The sequence below is a fragment of the Symphalangus syndactylus genome, chromosome 8, assembly GCF_028878055.3.
Source record: "Symphalangus syndactylus isolate Jambi chromosome 8, NHGRI_mSymSyn1-v2.1_pri, whole genome shotgun sequence".
Lineage (NCBI taxonomy): Eukaryota > Metazoa > Chordata > Mammalia > Primates > Hylobatidae > Symphalangus > Symphalangus syndactylus.
The window spans coordinates 52,626,398-52,647,470 of record NC_072430.2 but is presented as its reverse complement, the minus strand read 5'-3'; the positions used below and the strand labels follow the sequence as shown (position 1 = coordinate 52,647,470).

At 44.3% G+C, this 21,073-nt stretch overlaps 2 protein-coding genes across 4 annotated transcripts in view; both read left to right on the top strand.

The window, feature by feature from the left end:
* Positions 1 to 5,826: 5,826 nt before the first annotated feature.
* Positions 5,827 to 9,556, top strand: HSPA2 (heat shock protein family A (Hsp70) member 2). The gene has a single exon (XM_055289110.2). The coding sequence runs from the start codon at positions 7,158 to 7,160 to the stop codon at positions 9,075 to 9,077; it is 1,920 nt and encodes a 639-aa protein (XP_055145085.1). The 5' UTR covers positions 5,827 to 7,157; the 3' UTR covers positions 9,078 to 9,556.
* Positions 9,557 to 16,249: 6,693 nt separating this feature from the next.
* The window catches only part of PPP1R36 (protein phosphatase 1 regulatory subunit 36), a 37,520-nt gene continuing 32,696 nt past the window's right edge, over positions 16,250 to 21,073 (top strand). For 2 of the 3 annotated variants that reach the window (XM_063644531.1, XM_055289109.2), the window contains exons 1-3: positions 16,250 to 16,384; positions 17,257 to 17,321; positions 19,461 to 19,508. In XM_063644531.1, coding sequence (XP_063500601.1) covers positions 16,316 to 16,384; positions 17,257 to 17,321; positions 19,461 to 19,508 — 182 coding nt within the window. In that variant the 5' untranslated portion in view covers positions 16,250 to 16,315. Of the gene's footprint in view, positions 16,385 to 16,513; positions 16,625 to 17,256; positions 17,322 to 19,460; positions 19,509 to 21,073 lie in introns of those variants that run through there. The other variant, XM_063644530.1, reaches the window with a different exon arrangement.

The following is a 21,073-nucleotide window of genomic DNA, read 5'->3' as shown; positions in this document are numbered from 1 at the left end:
CCCACCACGATGCCTGCTAATTTTTAAAATTTTTTGTAGAGATGGGGTCTCCCTGTGTTGCCCAGGTTTGTCTTGAACTCCTGGGCTCAAGTGATCCTCCTGCCTTGGTCTCCCAAGTGCTGGGATTACAGGTATGAGCCATTGCATCTGGCCTGGGTTTCCTTCTTAATACACAAAGAAATAATTATTTATAAATATCCATTGATAAAGTGTTTAGCTCTTTCAGAGGCTTAATTCATTTTTCAAATAACGAACACAATTTACTGTTCAGAGAAATAACTTCTTTGCCAGTATAATTCATTTTGTTTTTTTTTCAGTTTAAGAATTAAGTATTAACAATAATTGCATATTGAATCTGATTCTCCAAGTATAGGACAGCCTCACTTCTTCCAGATTATTTCAGTCTATTCCACAAGGGTCTATAAGGTTAGCACTAAAAGTTGAAGTAGGTATAATTTGTCTGCTATTGTCATAGATTAACTTCTCTTTTGGAAAAAGCCTTCCAGGTTCAGGTCTCTTACCCTTCCATACCAGGCATGGAAGTGTCTTACCCCAGCCTACTGTGTATCTACAGCTTAAGTGTAACTTCAAGACTGAATTTTTTAAGACTCAAAGAAACAAATGGCAAGTTTTTTCCTGTAGTGATAGGTGAAGAAATATTTTAGGACACAGCACTTTGTAAGAATTATAAAATGGCAGTATTTATAGAGATCTTAAAGATAGTAATTAGTTGAATTTCAGTTTGCTCAAGAGCCCTCAAATTAGAGGCTGTTATTCCATCTTTTCTTCAGGCCAACATTATCTCCTCAAGATAATCTACAACCCTTGTGAAGGTTGTGCCTGGGTAGAGACTGAGAAGATTTTAGGAAAATTCACGAGTTTGGGGTTTTTTTCCCCAGTAATTCTGCAAAAATTTATTATTGCTCAGTCTCCTTAGGGCAGGTTTAATACCCAGGCACATAGTTTTAGGCCATATCTTATTCACCTTTGTATCTCTAGTACAAATATTTTCAGATATGAATTTGTTTCAACTTTTGGTCTCTGCAGTGTCATTTAGCACAGAAATGTAAGAGGCAGGCAGTGTATCTTCCTACTACAAAGAAAAAAATGAAATTATTCTGTTTTTTTGTTAAATAATGTGTCTCAGGTCACTTTTAATAAATACTAAGCTAGTGATTTACTACTGCTTTCCAGGCACTCTTCTGGGTGCTAGGAATTAATTACACAGGATTTGACATATGTTAAAGCTCTTGTTTTTTCCACCATTTAATCTGTGGAGCCTTAGTCTTTGGATTTTAAAAATACTTTGAAACACCCTAGTATTTATAATCTGTTAAAGAGAGAGTTCACTTGTTGAAAATCAGCAATAATTTCTATGTAAGACTAATAAACTTTGTTTCAACTGTTGATATGGCTTGGCTGTGTCCCCACCCAAATCTCACCTTGAATTGTAGCTCCCATAATTCCCGTATGTTGTGGGAGGGACCTGGTGAAAGATAATTGAATCATGGGGGCGGTTTCTCCCATACTATTCTCATGGTAGTAAGAGCTGATGATTTTACAAGGGGAAACCCCTTTTGCTTGGTTCTCATTCTCTCTTGCCTGCTGCCATGTAACTGGTGGTAGTGAGTAAGATCTGATTTTTTTTTCAGCATCCAAAATCTTTTTAATAAGAGGGTAGGATCCAAGGTTAGTTTTTGTAGCCTTGGCTGGCCTGTCGGCCTCTGATGCACTCGAACTTCCAGCCCTTGGAGCAGACATAGGGTTTGGTGTGGCTGTGCGGGGTTCCCAGGCCTTGCTGAAATGCTGGTACACCTTTCGGCCCTTGCAAGTACCAGAGAGCAGGACAGTACCGTAGCCCTTGGGGGAGTCCAGGGGCAAGATCTGATGGTTTTATAAGGGGAAACCCCTTTTGCTTGGTTCTCATTCTCTCTTCCCTGCTGCCATGTGCCTTTCGCCTTCTGCCATGATTGTGAGGCCTCCCCAGCCATATGGAACTGTGGGTCCACTAAACCTCTTTTTCCCTTATAGATTACCCAGTCTCGGGTGTCTTTATCAGCAGCGTGAAAATGGACTAATATAGCTGTTAATAGTCAAGTTCTCAAAATCAATTGTAAAAGCACAGTAAGGAAACTTAGAAAAATTACTGATAATTCTACCTTCTAGATAATCAATTTTGATGCATTTTAAATCTATATAAGATTATCCTACATATAAGAAGATATAAGTTTCATATATTTTGTTCACTTAATTATACTAAGAACATTTTTCTGTGTCATTAAAAATCTTGTAAACCATTTTTATGGCTGCATAAGAATTCATCATATGCATGTACTATAATTTAGGTAACCTCTTATTTTTGGATATTTAAACCATTTCCTTTCTATTATCATTAACATAAATAATACTCTGCATTTTCTATTATTTCCTTAGAATAAATCCCATGATGAGTAATGCTAAATAAAAGGCATGATCATATTTAATGTAAAGAAAAAGGCCGGGCGCGGTGGCTCAAGCTTGTAATCCCAGCACTTTGGGAGGCCGAGGCGGGCAGATCACGAGGTCAGGAGATCAAGACCATCCTCACTAACACTGTGAAACCCCGTCTCTACCAAAAAATACAAAAAATTAGCCGGGCGTGGTGGCGGGCGCCTGTAGTCCCAGCTACTCGGGCGGCTGAGGCAGGAGAATGGCGTGAACCCGGGAGGCGGAGCTTGCAGTGAGCCGAGATTGCGCCACTGCACTCCAGCCTGGGTGACAGAGCGAGACTCCGTCTTAAAAGAAAAAGAAAAATATTGGCCAGGTGCGGTGGCTCACTACTGTAATCCCAGCACTTTGGGAGGCTGAGGCTGGTGGAGTGCTTGAGCTCAGGAGTTCGAGACCAGCCTGACCAACATGGCAAAACCCCATCTCTACAAAAATACAAAAATTAGCTGGGCGTGGTGGTGCATGCCTGTAGTCCTAACTACTCCGGAGGCTGAAGTGGGAGGATCGCTTGTGCAAGCTGTGAGCCTGCCACTGCATTCCAGCCTGGGTGACAGAGCAAGTCCCTGTCTCTTAAACAAACAAATTATAAAAAACCCAAAATACAAATACAGTGTCTTTTTTGGGAAAAGCTTAGGATGCCACTTAAACTATGGAACATATGAAACACAAGTTAGAGCAGAAAAAAATACACATGGCTAATGAAAATGTGGGTATAATTGCTGCTGTGGTTTCAGAAAGCTGTGTTAAAGATGAATGTGGTGGTCAGATTGCAAGATGTGTTTGTAGTATCTGGGCACAGAGGTAGCACAGTTACTGTGCAAAAGAAACTATTTCTCTGAAGCTCTAATTTTAGTGTTTCTATGTGAGAACTCTGGCCTGCGTGCTCTTTTGCAATCTTGATTTGCTTGAGGTGTGTGAGGGCTGACTGAATGCAATACATCTAAAGAATTTGTGTTTCTCACATTCTTTGTTTCAGTTGTAGCTGAGACTGTATCTCTAAGTCATATATTATCAGTTCTACAAAGAATATGCATTGCTTCCAGCCCACTAATTCCCACTTTTCTAAAAAAAGAAAGAAAAGAAAGAAAAGAAAGAAAGAAAGAAAAAGAAAGAAAGGGAAAAAGAAAAGAGAAAAGAAAAACTCAGGCCTGTAATCCCAGCATGTTGGGAGGCCAAGATAGGCAGACAATTTAAAGTCAGGGGTTCGAGACCAGCCTGGCAAACATGGTGAAACCCTGTCTCTACCAAAAATACAAAAATTAGACGGACGTGCTGGTGCACATAAGTAACCCAGCTATCTGGCAGGCTGAGGCATGAGAATCTCTTCGACCCAGGAGGCGGAGGTTGCAGTGAGCCACTGCACTCCAGCCTGGGCGACAGAACAAGACTCTGTCTCAAAAAACAAACAAACAAATACCCCCCCCACCCCCAAACTACACAAAAGACACTAATTTCCAAGAATAAAATCAAGAGATCTGTACTCACAATTCATGACAGTTTCAATTAGAAAAGTCTGGGTTTTATCCTTGTTTTCCTAATATTTTCTTTTTTTTTTTCTTTTCTTTTTTTTTTTGAGACAGAGTCTTGCTCTGTTGCCCAGGCAGGAGTGCAGTGGTGTGATCTCAGCTCACTGCAACCTCTGCCTCCCGGGTTCAAGCAATTCTCTGCCTCAGCCTCCCAAGTAGTTGGGATTACAGGCGCCCACCACCAGGCCCGGCTAATTTTTGTATTTTTAGTAGAGACAGGGTTTCACCATCTTGGCCAGGCTGGTCTTGAACTCCTGACCTTGTGATTCACCCGCTCGGCCTCCCAAAGTGCTGGGATTACAAGCATGAGCCACCGCGCCCGGCCTTTCTAATATTTTTTTTAAAACATCTCCTTTTTCAAAATTTTTTCAAATTCATGGAAGAGGATAGGAATTATGGTTAAAACTAGTACTGATGACATTAACCGATTAACAGCAAATTATGTTCTTAAAAACTGGAAATGATATACACCACTAGATAAAATAATCTTAAATGTTCATTGACTGACTTTATAGAATTCTGCCAACATTACTTTTTGGTCACAGATAACTTCTGGGTTGACAAAAGCTTTTCTCCAGCGCCATTTCATACAGCTTTTACATGGCAGCACATCACTAGCCTGCTTTAAAGGACGGTGCTCCCAGCCCAAAGCCTCAGGAAAAACACCATGGCCCAAAAAGCTCTGAGATGTATCCTAAGGACCACCTGAAGAGCCTATTGCTTGCCTGTATCCCTCCCTTCTAGTGACACTAATCTTCTGTACAGAAATCCTAGTTCCCCAGCAAACAGTGCTCTCATCTTCGCCCATACACAATCCATGTAAAGAATGGCTTTCCTACTCTTTGCTGGCGAACTTCAGCTCCCGGCTCAGGCATGCCACCTCTTCCAGGTAGCCCTCAGCAACGCACTTCTCCATCAGCCTGGGTGTGACCCTCTGTGTTCCCATGGCGCTTTGCTTTCAGCGCTTCTCCCAAATTATGTTTACCGCTTTATTAGACTCTCCACCTCTGAAGACCAGGCCATTTCATTTGGCTTTTTACTGCCACGTAGTAGGTACCTGTTCAAGCTTGTTGGAAGGACGTCCCCAGCCTCCCAACACATATTATGTAAAGTGATCGCTGTCTTTGCTTCCTCCTGGAGACCATTTATTTTATTTTATTTTTTTGAGACGGAGGCTTGTTCTGTCGCCCAGGCTGGAGTGCAGTGGTGCAATCTCGACTGACTGCAACCTCTGCCTCCCGAGAAGCTGGGACTACAGGCGCACGCCACCACGCCCGGCTAATTTTTGTATTTTTAGTAGAGACGGGGTTTCGCTGGAGATCCTGACAGCAAGTGATCCACCTACCGCGGCCTTTCAAAGTGCGGAAACTACAGGCATGAGCCTCCGCACCCGTCCAGGAGCCCATTTATATGGGAGCCTGCTTCTACAGATTATCACCTGGTGCCAGGGTATTTTCCAGATCTGTCCTCACATTTTTGTTAAACAGGAGGAAGTGAATCGCGCTCCTTTTCATCTACCTTCTCGGAGGGTTTATGCCTCCAATATTAACCTCAGCACAGCCAAAGAAAATCATTCCATTCCATTGAGCGGAGTCAGAAACATGACTAGGTCACGATCACAACCCCGTGTGTGCCAGGGTGACCGAGACTGAGTGACTTTATGGTGTTTCAACGTGTGGGTTTTGACTGATTATATTATGGGTTTTCCAGTCAGAAACTCAAAGCAGTGGATAAAGCACTTGCGACCTAAAATAAGCAATGGAATGAACAGGAAGGCGAAACCAGAGCTTAAAGCGGCAGGACGAACAGGAAAAAGGAAGAGTGAGGCAGGAAGGGTTTAAATGCAGGCTCCTCGGAGGACGAGTCGCCGCCACACTCGTCTGCCGTCCCGCCAGCCGCTCTCACGCGGCGCGAGAAAACGGTGGGCCTCGCCCTGGGCTCGGGTTCTCTCCGCCCGCCAGGCAGTGGGGTTTTTTTTGGTTTTGTTTTTTTTGAGACGGAGTCTCGCTCAGTCGCCCAGGCTGGAGTGCAGTGGCGCGATCTCGGCTCACTGCAACCTCTGCCTCCCGGGTTCAAGCGATTCTCCTGCCTCAGCTTCCCGAGCAGCTGAGACTACAGGCACACCCCACCACACCCAGCTAATTTTTGTATCTTTAGTAGAGACGGGCTTTCACCATGTTGGCCGGCATGGTCTCGCGGTCTTAACCTCGTGATCCCGCCGCCTCGGCCTCCCAAAGTGTTGGGATTACAGGCGTTGGCCACTGCGCCCGGCCCCAGCCAGGCAGTTTTAATCGAGCGTTCACAACCACTGAGACGCAGCGAAGCACGCACCATAAAATCCCGGGAGGCCGACCGCTGGTTCAGACTTTTTCTTTTCTTGAATCCCAGACCAAGGGATCCGCCCTCACCCCCCACCCCAGCCACGCCAACTCCCTATTCCCTCCCCTTGGACGGCGCGGGGGAAAACAAGCTGCTCGAGCCGTATTTCTTCGATGCAACCAACTCAGAATGAATTCCTCCGCCCCTGCGTGCTCAGTGAGTCGGCACCCTAGCACTGAACTGCATTTAAAACCTCAGGAATTGAGCGAACTCTCCCGGTGGCTCTCCTCACCAGGTTCCCCTTCCACGCCTCCTCCCCGTGCCACGCCTCAGTCCGCGCTGCTCATTGGCCGCGTGCGCTGCCAATCCGATGCACATCGGCTAGGGCAAAGACCGCGAAAAAGCGCGTACACCTGGCTCTGGGAGCGCGCGCCTAACGCCAGCCAGCAGCAGGAGGCGCGCGAGGCGCCACGGCCCGGCTGCCGAGAGTCAGGGAGGAACCTTATTTACATAACGGCCGCCCCTCTGTCTCCTGGCAGGGACCGGAGTCCCGCCCCTCGCCCAACTTGAAATCTGTTGGGCCATGGGCCAGTCACTCCGACCTAGGCAAGCCTGTGGTGGAGCTGGAAGAGTTTGTGAGGGCGGTCCCAGGAGCGGATTGGGTCTGGGAGTTCCCAGAGGCGGCTATAAGAGCTGGGAACTGGGCGCGGGGAGCTGAGTTGCTGGTAGTGCCCGTGGTGGTTGGTGCGAGGTGACCGTTAGTTGACTCCACGAAGTTCATCTCCCTGGTTTTCGCGTCCTAACGTCGCTCGCCTTTCAGTCAAGATGTCTGCCCGTGGCCCGGCTATCGGCATCGACCTGGGCACCACCTACTCGTGCGTGGGGGTCTTCCAACATGGCAAGGTGGAGATCATCGCCAACGACCAGGGCAACCGCACCACCCCCAGCTACGTGGCCTTCACAGACACCGAGCGCCTCATCGGCGACGCAGCCAAGAACCAGGTGGCCATGAACCCCACCAACACCATCTTCGACGCCAAGAGGCTGATTGGACGGAAGTTCGAGGATGCCACAGTGCAGTCGGACATGAAACACTGGCCGTTCCGGGTGGTGAGCGAGGGAGGCAAGCCCAAAGTGCAAGTGGAGTACAAGGGGGAGACCAAGACCTTCTTCCCGGAGGAGATATCCTCCATGGTTCTCACGAAGATGAAGGAGATCGCGGAAGCCTACCTGGGGGGCAAGGTACACAGCGCGGTCATAACGGTCCCGGCCTATTTCAACGACTCGCAGCGCCAGGCCACCAAGGACGCGGGCACCATCACGGGGCTCAATGTGCTGCGCATCATCAACGAGCCCACGGCGGCGGCCATCGCCTACGGCCTGGACAAGAAGGGCTGCGCAGGCGGCGAGAAGAACGTGCTCATCTTTGACCTGGGCGGTGGCACTTTCGACGTGTCCATCCTGACCATCGAGGATGGCATCTTCGAGGTGAAGTCCACTGCCGGCGACACCCACCTGGGCGGTGAGGACTTCGACAACCGCATGGTGAGCCACCTGGCGGAGGAGTTCAAGCGCAAGCACAAGAAGGACATTGGGCCCAATAAGCGCGCCGTGAGGCGGCTGCGCACCGCCTGCGAGCGTGCCAAGCGCACCCTGAGCTCGTCCACGCAGGCGAGCATCGAGATCGACTCGCTCTACGAGGGCGTGGACTTCTATACGTCCATCACCCGCGCCCGCTTCGAGGAGCTCAATGCCGACCTCTTTCGCGGGACCCTGGAGCCGGTGGAGAAGGCGCTGCGCGACGCCAAGCTGGACAAGGGCCAGATCCAGGAGATCGTGCTGGTGGGCGGCTCCACTCGTATCCCCAAGATCCAGAAGCTGCTGCAGGATTTCTTCAACGGCAAGGAGCTGAACAAGAGCATCAACCCCGACGAGGCGGTGGCCTATGGCGCCGCGGTGCAGGCGGCCATCCTCATCGGCGACAAATCGGAGAATGTGCAGGACCTGCTGCTGCTAGACGTGACCCCGTTGTCGCTGGGCATCGAGACAGCTGGCGGTGTCATGACCCCACTCATCAAGAGGAACACCACGATCCCCACCAAGCAGACGCAGACCTTCACCACCTACTCGGACAACCAGAGCAGCGTGCTGGTGCAGGTATACGAGGGCGAACGGGCCATGACCAAGGACAATAACCTGCTGGGCAAGTTCGACCTGACCGGGATTCCCCCTGCGCCTCGCGGGGTCCCCCAGATCGAGGTTACCTTCGACATTGACGCCAATGGCATCCTTAACGTTACTGCCGCCGACAAGAGCACCGGTAAGGAAAACAAAATCACCATCACCAACGACAAAGGTCGTCTGAGCAAGGACGACATTGACCGGATGGTGCAGGAGGCGGAGCGGTACAAATCGGAAGATGAGGCGAATCGCGACCGAGTCGCGGCCAAAAACGCCCTGGAGTCCTATACCTACAACATCAAGCAGACGGTGGAAGACGAGAAACTGAGGGGCAAGATTAGCGAGCAGGACAAAAACAAGATCCTCGACAAGTGTCAGGAGGTGATCAACTGGCTCGACCGAAACCAGATGGCAGAGAAAGATGAGTATGAACACAAGCAGAAAGAGCTCGAAAGAGTTTGCAACCCCATCATCAGCAAACTTTACCAAGGCGGTCCTGGCGGCGGTAGCGGCGGCGGCGGTTCAGGAGCCTCCGGGGGACCCACCATCGAAGAAGTGGACTAAGCTTGCACTCGTCAGCGTAAACCTCTTTGCCTTTCTCTCTCGCTTTTTGTTTGTTTGTTTGTTTGTTTGTTTCTTTGAAATGTCCTTGTGCCAAGTACGAGATCTATTGTTGGAAGTCTTTGGCATATGCAAATGAAAGGAGAGGTGCAACAACTTAGTTTAATTATAAAAGGTTAGTTCCAAAGTTTGTTTTTAAAAAACATTTGAGGTTTCTCTTTAATGCATTTTGCGTGTTTGCTGACTTGAGCATTTTTGATTAGTTCGTGCATGGAGATTTGTTTGAGATGAGAAACCTGAAGTTTGCACACCTGTTCTATAGAAGCTTGGAAACAATAAAATATATAGGAGCTTAAAATTGTTTATTTTTATGTACTACTTTAAAACTAAACTGAACATTGCAGTAATGTTAAGGACAGGTATACTTTTTGCAAACAAATTCATAAAGGCAAATGTAAAGTAAAGCTGAAATTGATCTCAAAGTTACTGTCTTGGAGTTTTCAATTTTCCTTCCTTTATATTTTACCCATATTAGTCTTTTAAGATGTTAGTATGATGTGAAATTTATCTAACCAAACTTGTTTAATTCCCAGATGAGGGTGCTGCCTTGAATTCCAACAACTTAAGGGGAGAAGAATCTGGGTAAACTTCACCCACCCTTAAATACAGAAACCTGACTGGGGGTCTTCCTAGTGTACTCAAACTCATACAGCTTAAGTGTCCAAATGAAAATTCACCTGAATATTCCAGGAAAATATGAGCTATATTCTGGGGTTAAGTGTAAAATGAGCCTTTAACAAAAGCTGGGCAGAAGTTGTCTTGTAATTGCCAAAGGAAGTATGGAAACAAATTAATTTTGTGACATACAGGAGCCTGAAACAAGAGACAGCAGGCAAGCTTTCAAGTGACTTAATAGTGAGTATAAATTTAGTCAAACTTGTTTAATTTTCTAGTAAAACAGCTCAACTTCTGAGCTTATGGCAAATTCTAATAACATGTTTCCCGCAGTTAGAATTACTTGGGTAGGGAAACATAATTATTATTTTTTTTTTCTGGTTTGGGGATCATAATGCTTTTGCAATACTTGCCTTAAATCACTACAATAGATTTCTTTTTTAAAAGGCTAACTGTACTAGATAGTCTTGTATTTTGTTAATATACAACTTGTCCATTTTCCTCCATATCCAATATGAGATTGTTATAGATAGGAATATTGCAACCCTTTGGTGATCCACTATCCTGGACTTAATCTTTAAAATTCACATCCTTCAGAGAAAGGAATTCATTTTTAATTTTTAGTGAAATGACATGACTACTCTTTTCTTACTCTCTGTAAGGAGAACTTGGGAGAAATTCAGTAAAACCAATAGGAAAATGCATAGTTAACCTAATGTTTTTACTGCACATAGACATTTTGATATCTTTCCACATGATACAGGTTTGCTTCATGTTGCTCATAAGACAATAGTTATGAAAGCTTTATCTTCAATTTAGTAGTGGACCCCCATCTATGTCATTCAGAGAGATTAATTTTATGAATAATGGAATGAGTAATAATTTTAAAACTGGGTAAGAAGTTAGCCTAAGAATACTGGCCTTTAGTAATGACCCTTTCATACAAGAGTTGACTCCTAAGTACATATAAGGTATTTTTTGTTGTTGTTGTTGTTTTTTCCTTTTTAGCAAGCCTCATTTGGGTAGGGGGGAGGAAGATAAATAGCCAACAGTGAAATTGCTTCAAAATAAACTTAACCTTTTTTTTAAAGGAAACTGCTTTTATACTCTGAAAAGCTAAAGATAACTCCAATTTATCAGTGCTGGTGTAACATTGGTGGAAATTTTTCAGCAATGAGCATTTAAGGGTGTTTCATGGACTACAGGCATAAATATGTGACAAACTACTATGGTACTACAAAATCAGGTTAATAGTAGCTTTAGAGTGACATTTACTGTGAGTTTTACCAAGATAATACCCATTCTGTTACCCTTTTATTAGTCCTTTATTTGTTGAAAGTGTTCATTCCTTGCTCTGACTTCAAAATATAATGGAGTCCTTCTGTAAATGCAGTTTGGTATGATTCATTTTAGACCTCACTTAAGAGATTAGTTTCTAAAGTATCAGAAAATGACCATTGGTAGTTTTTGATCCTATGGCCTGACCTCCGGTAACTTGCTATAATACTAACATCAATCTGGGCAGATACTTCATTTTCTATTTTGAAAAGTAATTTGTAAAACTCCTAGCATTCTTGAGAGGGTTTCTTATTTAATTCTCTCTTTTCAAATTTACCGAGATTTGCATATTACCAAGATAAAGCCACCAAAGTAGCCATTCACTTTCCAGGGGTCAGTTGAAACTTGTAACCTGATAACGCCTAGGAACTCCTTAGCAGATGTTAGATCAGCCATAGTCAAATAACAGTGGAAAAAGTACTTGATGTTAGGATGGGGCTAAATTTCAGTTTAAGGATTCTCCGACAGGCACTTATCTGAAATTCTTTTTTTTTTTTTTTTTGAGATGGAATTTCACTCTTGTTGCCCAGGCTGGAGTGCAATGGCTCGATCTTGGCTCACTTCGGCCTCCGCCTCCTGGGTTCAAGCGATTCTCCTGCCTCAGCCTACCGAGTAGCTGGGATTACAGGCATGCACCACCACACCCGGCTAATTTTGTATTTTTAGTAGAGATGGGGTTTCTCCATGTTTGTCAGGCTGGTCTCGAACTCCCGACCTCAGGTGATCCGCCCGCCTTGGCCTCCCCAGGTGCTGGAATTACAGGCGTGAGCCACATGCCAGCCCACTTACCTGAAATTCTTATCTGAATGCTTGATTAACATAGTTGTCCCTGTTTTGAGGGAACAAATATAGACACCTGTCAAACGAAGACATAACTGGTTGTTTACAGTATTTGAGATGTGTGAAATTTCAAAACAAACTCACTTTAAATTTTTTATAGTATTAATTTGATATGTATAATGAAAATGCATTAAAACTTGTACATTAGGAGATCTTAGTGCAATTTACACCTGTAAATTTAACATGTATAATGTAATATTTATTATGTTACCCATTCAATATGTAATGGAGACTTAATGAGTATTTCTTTTTTATGTATAATCTTAAACAGGAATACAACCTGGCTATCTAGATGAAATCAGAAAATCTATTTTTATGATTTTCCAGTGGTGGAATTATAACATATTCTTAGTTTTAACTGAATGTAGTTTATAAAGGTTGTGCTGTGAGGCATGCTCCTCTTGCTTTTGAACACGATTTAAATTGAAGTTTAAAAATATCTCACATCCATATGTCATAATTGTTAAGGGAATATATATGTTTGGATTTAGAAGCAGGAATATTCAATTGTGTAATGTATAAATAGGTGTGAATAAACTTCTGAATTAGTTACAGAATTAGGAGCAGAATTTAATTCCTTGAGGAAAATTTTGGATCTTTAGAAAAAGCCCAGTTTTGTTTTGTTTTGTTTTGTTTTTTGAGATAGAGTCTCACTCTGTTGCTCAGGGTAGAGTGCAGTGGGGCCTCTTCGCCTCCCTGCAACCTCCTCCCTGCAATTCTCCTGCCTCAGGCTTCTGAGTAGCTGGGATTACAGGTGCACGCCACCACACCCGGCTAATTTTTGTATTTTTAGTAGAGAGGGTTTCACCGTGTTGGCCAGGCTGGACTCGAACTCCTAACCTTAGCTGATCTGTCCGCCTCGGCCTCCCAAAGTGCTAGGATTTCAGGCGTGAGCCACTGCGCCTGGCAAAAGCCCAGTATTTATTCTTTTTTTTGAGACAGAGTCTTGCTCTGTTGCCCAGGCTGGAGTGCAATGGCACGATGGCTCGCTGCAACCTCTGTCTCCTGGGTTCAAGTGATTCTCCCACCTCAGCCTCCCGAATAGCTGGGACTATGTAGTAGAGACAGGGTTTCACCATTTTGACCAGGCTGGTCTGAACTCCTGACCTCAAGTGATCTGCCCGCCTTGGCTTCCCAAAGTACCGGGATTACAGGCCTGACCCACCATGCCTGGCCCCAGTGTTTATTCTTGATATAGCTCTTTTTTTTTGAGTTGGAGTCTCCTTCTGTCGCCCAGGCTGGAGTGCAATGGAGCAATCTCGGTTTACTGCAACCTCCGCCTCCTGGGTTCAAGCAATTCTCCTGCCTCAGCCTCCGGAGTTGCTGGAATTACAGGCACCCACCACCACACCTGGCTAATTTTTGTATTGTTAGTAGAGACGGGGTTTCACCATGTTGGCCAGGCTGGTCTTGAATTCTTGACCTCAGGTCATCAGCCCGCCTCAGCCTCCCAAAGTGCTGGGATTACAGGCCTGAGCCACTGCACCTGGCCTTGATATAGCTTTAGAAATGGAAATATTTTAGGGTATATGCATTTCTGAAATTTAATAGGGTGATGCTTAATGTTAAAATGTCTTTCCCTTAGAACATACTAAGATGTCATATGCCCTTTCTTCCCCCTCTTTCAGTGTAGATTAGGTTGTCTGTGAATTAAGGTTTAGTAAATAAGCAATCAAAAATGGAGCTGCTGGCGCTGTGGCTCACGCCTATAATCCCAGCACTTTGGGAGGCCAAAACGGGCAGATCACTTGAAGTCAGGAGTTCGAGACCAGCCTGGCCAACATGGTGAAACCCTGTCTCTACTAAAAATGCATAAATCAGCCAGGCGTGGTGGCGTGCCCCTGTAGTCCCAGCTACTCAAGAGGCTGAGGCGGGAGAATCACCTGAGCCCGGGAGGCGGAGATTGCAGTGAGCGGAGATTGCGCTACCGTATTCCAGCCGGGGCGACAGAGTGAGACCCTGTCTCAAAACAAAACAAACGAACAAACAAAACAGGAGCTGCCATCTCCAGATGTACAGTGTCAGAAAAAAAAAATAATTTTTTAAAAGTGGAGTTGCTAATTCAAAATTTTGCATTGCTGCTTTCTTCTGTGGAAAGTTAATTTTTTAAGGTAGAATTATAACACTATAAAAACCTGTTCATTGGCCGGGCGCGGTAGCTCATGCCTGTAATCCCAGCACTTTGGGAGGCCAAGGTAGGCGGATCACGAGGTCAGGATATCGAGACCATCCTGGCTAACGTGAAACCCCGTCTGTACTAAAAAATACAAAAAATTAGCCGGGCGTGGTGGGGGCTCTTGTAGTCCCAGCTACTCAGGAGACTGAGGCAGGAGAATGGTGTGAACTCGGGAGGCGGAGTTTGCAGTGAGCCGAGATCATGCCACTGCACTCCAGCCTGGGCGACAGAGCGAGACTCCGTCTCAAAAAAAAAAAAACCTGTCCATTATATTTTTTATAGAATTAGCATGAATTATATTCAGTTGATATCTTGGACCTAAAATTTGGGACCAGCAATTTAGTTATATATTATATGCTCTTAGATAGTTATATGACCTTAAGTTTCTCTTAATTAGGAAAAAAAAAATTCCCTCACAGGACACTTGGAGTTATCAAATATTTAGAAGGTACCTTCATCCTTACTTTAAATATCATCAATTGTATTTATTTTGCTTTACAGGGAAAATCATATTTCCAGTTTTGGTTGTGAGTTTCTAATGTGTCATTTAAAAAGAAACCTAATTGGTGAAAAATGTACCTTAGGAAATGAGTGGGTCACTTTAAAAAATAAGTACTGTAATGATTAAGAGATGTAAAAACAATCTTTTCTGCCTCCTTTTGTTTGGGGTAAGGTGATAGAGAAGTATAAGATTGTCCCTTCAGAGTTAATGAAACTTTCCTTTAAATATTATGCCCCTCTATCACATGCGAAATAATTTCTCCTTTAATTTTTAAGTAGATATTGTTTTGGGCTCTCAACTTTTATTTTTACCTAAGTTTTGTACATTAGACAGCCTAAGTTTATTCTGTGACAAGATATATAGATCTTAAGTTTTCTATCAGCACTTCTCCACACATTATTGGGATGAACTGAAGAGGTTTACTGACCACTAGTGTGGTCTTCCCGGTAATGATTATGTAGTGATTGGATGCCACCCAGATTCCTTGGTCTGTCTTCATCTTTTCTGGAGCTTTACCTCATTATTTCCCTGTCCTGTCCACCCCAAGTTATGTTCGCTATTTGGTGAAAAGCTCTTGGCATATAGGATATTCTCCTTTTCAAGCATGTCATCTTGTAGTAAGAAAGCCTTGTCTGCAGCCAGCATATAGGTGGGTTTCCATATACCTGGACCAACTGAACAGCTGCCAGAATGGACTCAAGTGAGCAGAACATGAATCTAGATGATTACTATTTAATCACTGTAGCCAGTGATTGTGTATTATCAAGTAGTGAGACGGGGAGGGTGGGAATAGAAGAAACAGTGGGATGCCTACTGACATAACTTAAAAGTTTATGGGAATATATATCCACTACTTATTAGCCTCTCATGCCAATTACGATGTGGTGATACAAAAGAATATACTAGGCATTCTCAATTATGTTGCATCATCTAGCATTGCTCACTTAAAGCTGGAAGGAAAAAAAATCAGCTAGAATCAGCATTATCAACTCAGTTGCAAGAAGGAATTACAAGACATATGATCTGAAAAGTGTAAATGTAAAAATGTCAATTGAATACCCATTGACACTAAGCAAGGTTCTTTGTTTTTGAGCAACACTAATTTTGAGTACTTAAGACTGGTGCTTTACACACACCACTCCAAAAATCCACATAACCCCTGATTTGGTGTTTTCAGAAACAAGATCAGAGTAGTCTTGTCCTAGATTCCACAGCTTGTTAAGCAGCACAACTGTTGTGAAAACCTTATTTCCGTACCCATGTTCTCTTCCACGAGGCTACCCTGCTTCCCCACCTCAACCCTGCTCTCCCCATCAACCTAGGTCCATCCTGGATTTGAACTTAATAATAGTGCTAATCATGAAAGTTTGGAAGAAACGGATCTTTCTTCCCTATGGGACTGAATGTAGTTACTCCAATTAAAACAGTAAAGTGAGTAACTTTATGAAGTTCACAGTTGGAATGCCATGAAGAATTATGCCCTGGGCGGCTTTACAATGGATAGGCCAATACGTCGCCATGGCTTTTAAGACTGGGGAAGGGGGCACCAGGCTGGGCTTTGGAAATCGCGGGAGAAGCCTGGGTGCGGCCGCAGCCCGCGCGGCCCAGGACGGAAGCGACGCCCCGCCCCGCTCCGCGCCCCGGGCCGCCGTGTGCAGGCGCCTGCGGGCGGTATCCTCGGCGACGCCGTGTGGCGGCCAGGGCGAGGCCATGTACCGGGTGCCCGAGATTTATGCGAGGAGGAAGCGGTTAGGTGGGCAGACCCCTTACTTGATGGATGTAAGTGCAGCCTTGGTCGCCCCCATACCCGGGTTGGGCGCAAGGCGGGCCCTGCTGCCCCCAACCGGCTTTCGGCGCCGCCTTTCCCAGCGCCGCTCCCCTCGCCCTCCTCCAGAGGCGGGTCGTCGCCTTCGCCCCGGGCTGGCGGTTCTCTAAGACACCTGGCCATATTTGGCTAGAAAAAAAAACCTCTGGTGTATTTGACAGATGGTCAGAATTGAATTCTGGCTCCCTGCGCAGGTAGTTAGATATTTACGAAATGCCACCTCACCACCTCTAATTGGTTGGTTGCAAAATAAGGAGACCTACTGCGGGGGAAGCAGCCCCGCTCTGGGTAGAAAGGCTGGGGGGGTGCTAGCTTCCACGGTGAAAAGGGTGTACTTAACTTTTTGCCACTGCCTGTAAAGGGCAGTCTCAGTGTTGGAGCCCGGAAGGCTCCAGAACCAGACAGCTGAGGCTGCCCTGGGCATCAGTTTATTGTCTGAATTTCAATTAATTGGTAGATTGCTATGATGAGCTATATGTAGTCTCAATTTCCTTCCTTCCTTTCGCCCTTCCCTTCCTACTCTTCTTTCCTCTTTTCCTGCTTTCCTCCCTTCCTTTCTCCCTCTCCCTCCTTCCTGCCGTTCTACTGAAACCACACCTAAAATCAATCAAAGCGATAAAATCCTAGCTTCAAGTTTAACACTTTAGGATTCTGCACTCTTATTGAAAGTGTAAAGAGGGACTAGTAGGAACTATTGTTTTTTGTTTCCTTTTTATTACTTAAAAGGTGTGTTAGTAAGTAGGAATTACCGTTAAAGGTTTATTGTGGCATGTGGATTGTAAATTGAGCTTTTAATTATTTTTGCTGCAATCATTTCGTTTTACAGCAGTTGGGATTACGATTAGGGATGTGGTACTGGAAAGATGAAACCAGAACTCTTGAGTTCAGAAGGTAAATTTTAACAACACTTTATTAGAGTTTTTATAAAAATTACATGTGCCTGGGGGAAAAAAAAAGCAACAGAAGAGTATAAAGAATAAATACCCACTGAAACTTCGACATTTGGAAGGGGACAATCATTTCAGTGAACAGCCTTTCTCTGAACCCTTACCAGCTGCTTCATATGGACCAGACACTGTGTTAATCAGTTCACCAACTCTTTGAAACAGCTGCATGTTAACCAATTTACAGATGAAGAAACTGAGTCTTCAAAGGGTTCAGCGACTTGAGGAAAATTAAGTGACTTAGCCCAATCACACAGCTCAGAGGTGACTAAGATTATTTAAATGTAGGTCTGTTTGATTTACAGAGTCCATGTTTTTAATTACTTTATAAAATTGCCTTTTTGAGTTAGAGAAATATAGTTTTACATTAATGGGACCATATTATACCTGCTGCAATAGATGGTGAATCTCACAAGATAAAATTACTAAATTAGAAAAAACTGATTCTAATCTCTATTAAAGAAGACACTGACTCTTACAAGTGTATAGCTAAACTAATAGTACTAGACACTATCTGTTGTGCACTGATTGTGTGCCAGATATTTGCATATTTTTCCAATTCTTAAAACAACTGTGCAAAGTGAACATTAATGTCCTCATTTTATAGATGAAGAAACAAGGCTTAGGGAGATTAAGCAACTGAACCAAAGTCATATAGCCAGTAAGTAGCAGAACTGATAGTTTGAACCAAGATTTGTCTAATGCCAAAGCCCTTTTCATGTACTCACTGTCTCCCTCAACTAGACAGTAAGCTCCTTAGTGGCAGGAACTATCTTATTCATCTTCAGGTCTCTGGAGCCAGCTACAGAACTTCTTAAGTAGGTACTCAACAAATATTTATTGAGCATATTCAAAGAATCTGCTAGATTCAAGCAGAGGAAGAATAGATGCAGGTGATCCATTAGAAGACTAGTTGTAGGATTACAGATAATTATACAAGTAAGCAATAGCGAGAGTTAGAATTAACTCCAGGTTGGTAAAAATGGAAAGGCAAAGGACTAAGAAATACTTAAGAGATAGGATTGACAGGATGTTTGGATAGGATTGATAGGATGTGGGGATTGGATGTGAAGGGAGAGGGAAAAGCAGTTGTTTAGATTGGCTCCTAGGTGTCTGACTTGGGCGATCAGGTGGCTGGGATTGCCCTTCACCCATATACAGCATTAAAGTGACAAAACTGGCAGCCGGGTGTGGTGGCTCAAGCCTGTAATCCCAGCACTTTGGGAGGCTGAGGTGGGCAGATCACCTGAGGTCGGGAGTTTGAAACCAGCCTGGCCAACATGGTGAAATCCCATCTCTACTAAAAATACAAAAATTAGCCAGGCATGATGGCGGGCACCTGTAATCCCGGCTACTTGGGAGGCTGAGACAGGAGAATTGCTGGAACCTGGGAAGCAGAGGTTGCAGTGAGCCAAGATTGAGCCACTGCACTCCAGCCTGGGCGACAGAGAGAGACTTCATCTCAAAAATAAATAAATAACATGACAAGATTGGCCATGTGTTTCAGGTTGCTATGACTTGTTCACATTAATACCTCTTGGGCTGTTGGACAAATGGGGCTGGAGGTCAGGAAAGGAGTTGGCTAAGCAGACATATATAGTTACACTGGATGTTTATAGTTACATTATAAATATAATGACATGTTTCATGTTAATTAAACAAATAATTCAAAGGCTTAACATTTTATGAGAGTCAAAATCAAAAGTTTACATTTTATAGAATATGTATTTCAGGCCGGGCACAGTGGCTCACGCTTGTAATCCCAGCACTTTGGGAGGCCGAGGCGGGCGGGTCACGAGGTCAGGAGATCGAGACCACAGTGAAACCCCGTCTCTACTAAAAATACAAAAAAATTAGCCGGGCATGGTGGCAGGCACCTGTAGTCCCAGCTACTCAGAGAGGCTGAGGCAGGAGAATGGCCTGAACCCGGGAGGCGGAGCTTGCAGTGAGCCGAGATTGCGCCACTGCACTCCAGCCTGGGCGACAGAGCGAGACTCCATCTCAAAAAAAAAAAAAAAAAATATGTATTTCAGTATTTCTGAGTAACCCGTCACTTCAAAGCAGTAATTTCAGTTTTCTTTCTCAGATTTGCTGCAGAAGATTCTGTCCAGTGGCTCCTGAAACATCACCCTCAGTGAGTGTGAGATAGACAGATAGCTTTGGGATTAGACACACAAGACAGTTACAGGAGTCAAAATACATGTTAAAGCACAAGAGAATGTGTGTACAAATATTAAGTGCCAATTTTTTTTTTTTTTTTTTTTTTTTTTTTTTGAGATAGCGTCTCACTCCTGTTGCCCAGGCTGGTGGACAGTGGCATGATCTTGGCTCACTACAGCCTCGACTTCCCAGGCTTAGGTGATTCTCCCATCTCAGCCTAGTACTCACACCACCATGCCCGGCTTGTTTTTTGTATTTTTAGTAGAGACAGGTTTTCACCATGTTGCCCAGGCTAGTCTTGAACTCCTGGGCCCAAGTGATCCACCCTCCTAAGCCTCCCAAAGTGCTGGGACTACAGGTGTGAGCCACTGCACCTGGCTGACAGTATTTTTAAAACTAATTTTCAGTGCTAATCTAACAACCCACCCCAAATGGTGCTATTTCATATTTGAGCCTACTAATAAGTTCGCAGCTATCAGTTTCATATCATCTTTCATATTCATGAAATATTCATATTCATAAACTAAAGTTTCTTTTTGTTTGTTCCCAAATTGTTCTTAAATTGTGGCTTGATTCGATTTCCACTAATTTTGGAGAATAGCTATGTGATGGTATGACTTAAAATGTAGGTTATATGACATAATACAAAAACATGAGCAAAAGAGGCCAGACACAAAAATGTAAATACTGCATGATTACATTTGTATAAAAGTTTTAACAAATAGGCAAAAAATAACTTTAATGATAAAAGTAAATAAAAAATAGTGGTCACCTTTAGGGGGTTATCAACTGGTAGCAGTGGGAGACAGTATAAGGAAAACTTTGGAGGTGGTAGAAATGGTCTATATGTTGATCTGGATGGTAGCTTTGTGGGTATATACATATTAAAAAATTCATCAAGCTGCACACTTTAAAATTTATGCACCTTACTACATGTAAGTTATAACTAAAAAAAAAAAAAAAAACTCCAAACCCGGACTGTGTGGAGTACACAAACTGGGAGGCCATTAAGGGAGGTGGAAAAGGAATTATTATGAAGAACAGATGGGGGTGAGCCAGCCCGTTTTTGGTAGAGCTGCTTTGTGTTTAAGTAACTCAATGTGGTGAGCCTTATAGTATCAGGATTACCTTGAGCATCTACCTGCTCAGGTAGAGGAAGGCAGACCCTTGTATATTTTAGGTCAGAGTTGGTGTTTGGATTCATTGGAAATATAGGTATTGGTTCCCTGTTAAAGTCTGAGCATATCCCATCACAATTTTTTTTTTTTTTTTTGAGACGGAGTCCTTCTCTTGTTGCCCAGGCTGGAGTGCAGTGGCGCGGTCCTGGCTCACGGCAACCTCCCCCTCCCGGGTTCAAGCGATTCTCTTGCCTCAGCCTCCCGAGTGGCTGGGATTACTGGCATGCACCACCACACCCAGTCAATTTTATATTTTTAGTAGAGACGGGGTTTCTCCATGTTGGTCAGGCTGGTCTCTATCTCTTGACCTCAGGTGATCCACCCGCCTTGGCCTCCCAAAGTGCTGGGATTACAGGTGTGA

Bases quoted from the DNA above. Each gene is read 5' to 3' on its own strand.
- HSPA2 (XM_055289110.2), top strand. From the start codon at position 7,158: ATGTCTGCCCGTGGCCCGGCTATCGGCATCGACCTGGGCACCACCTAC.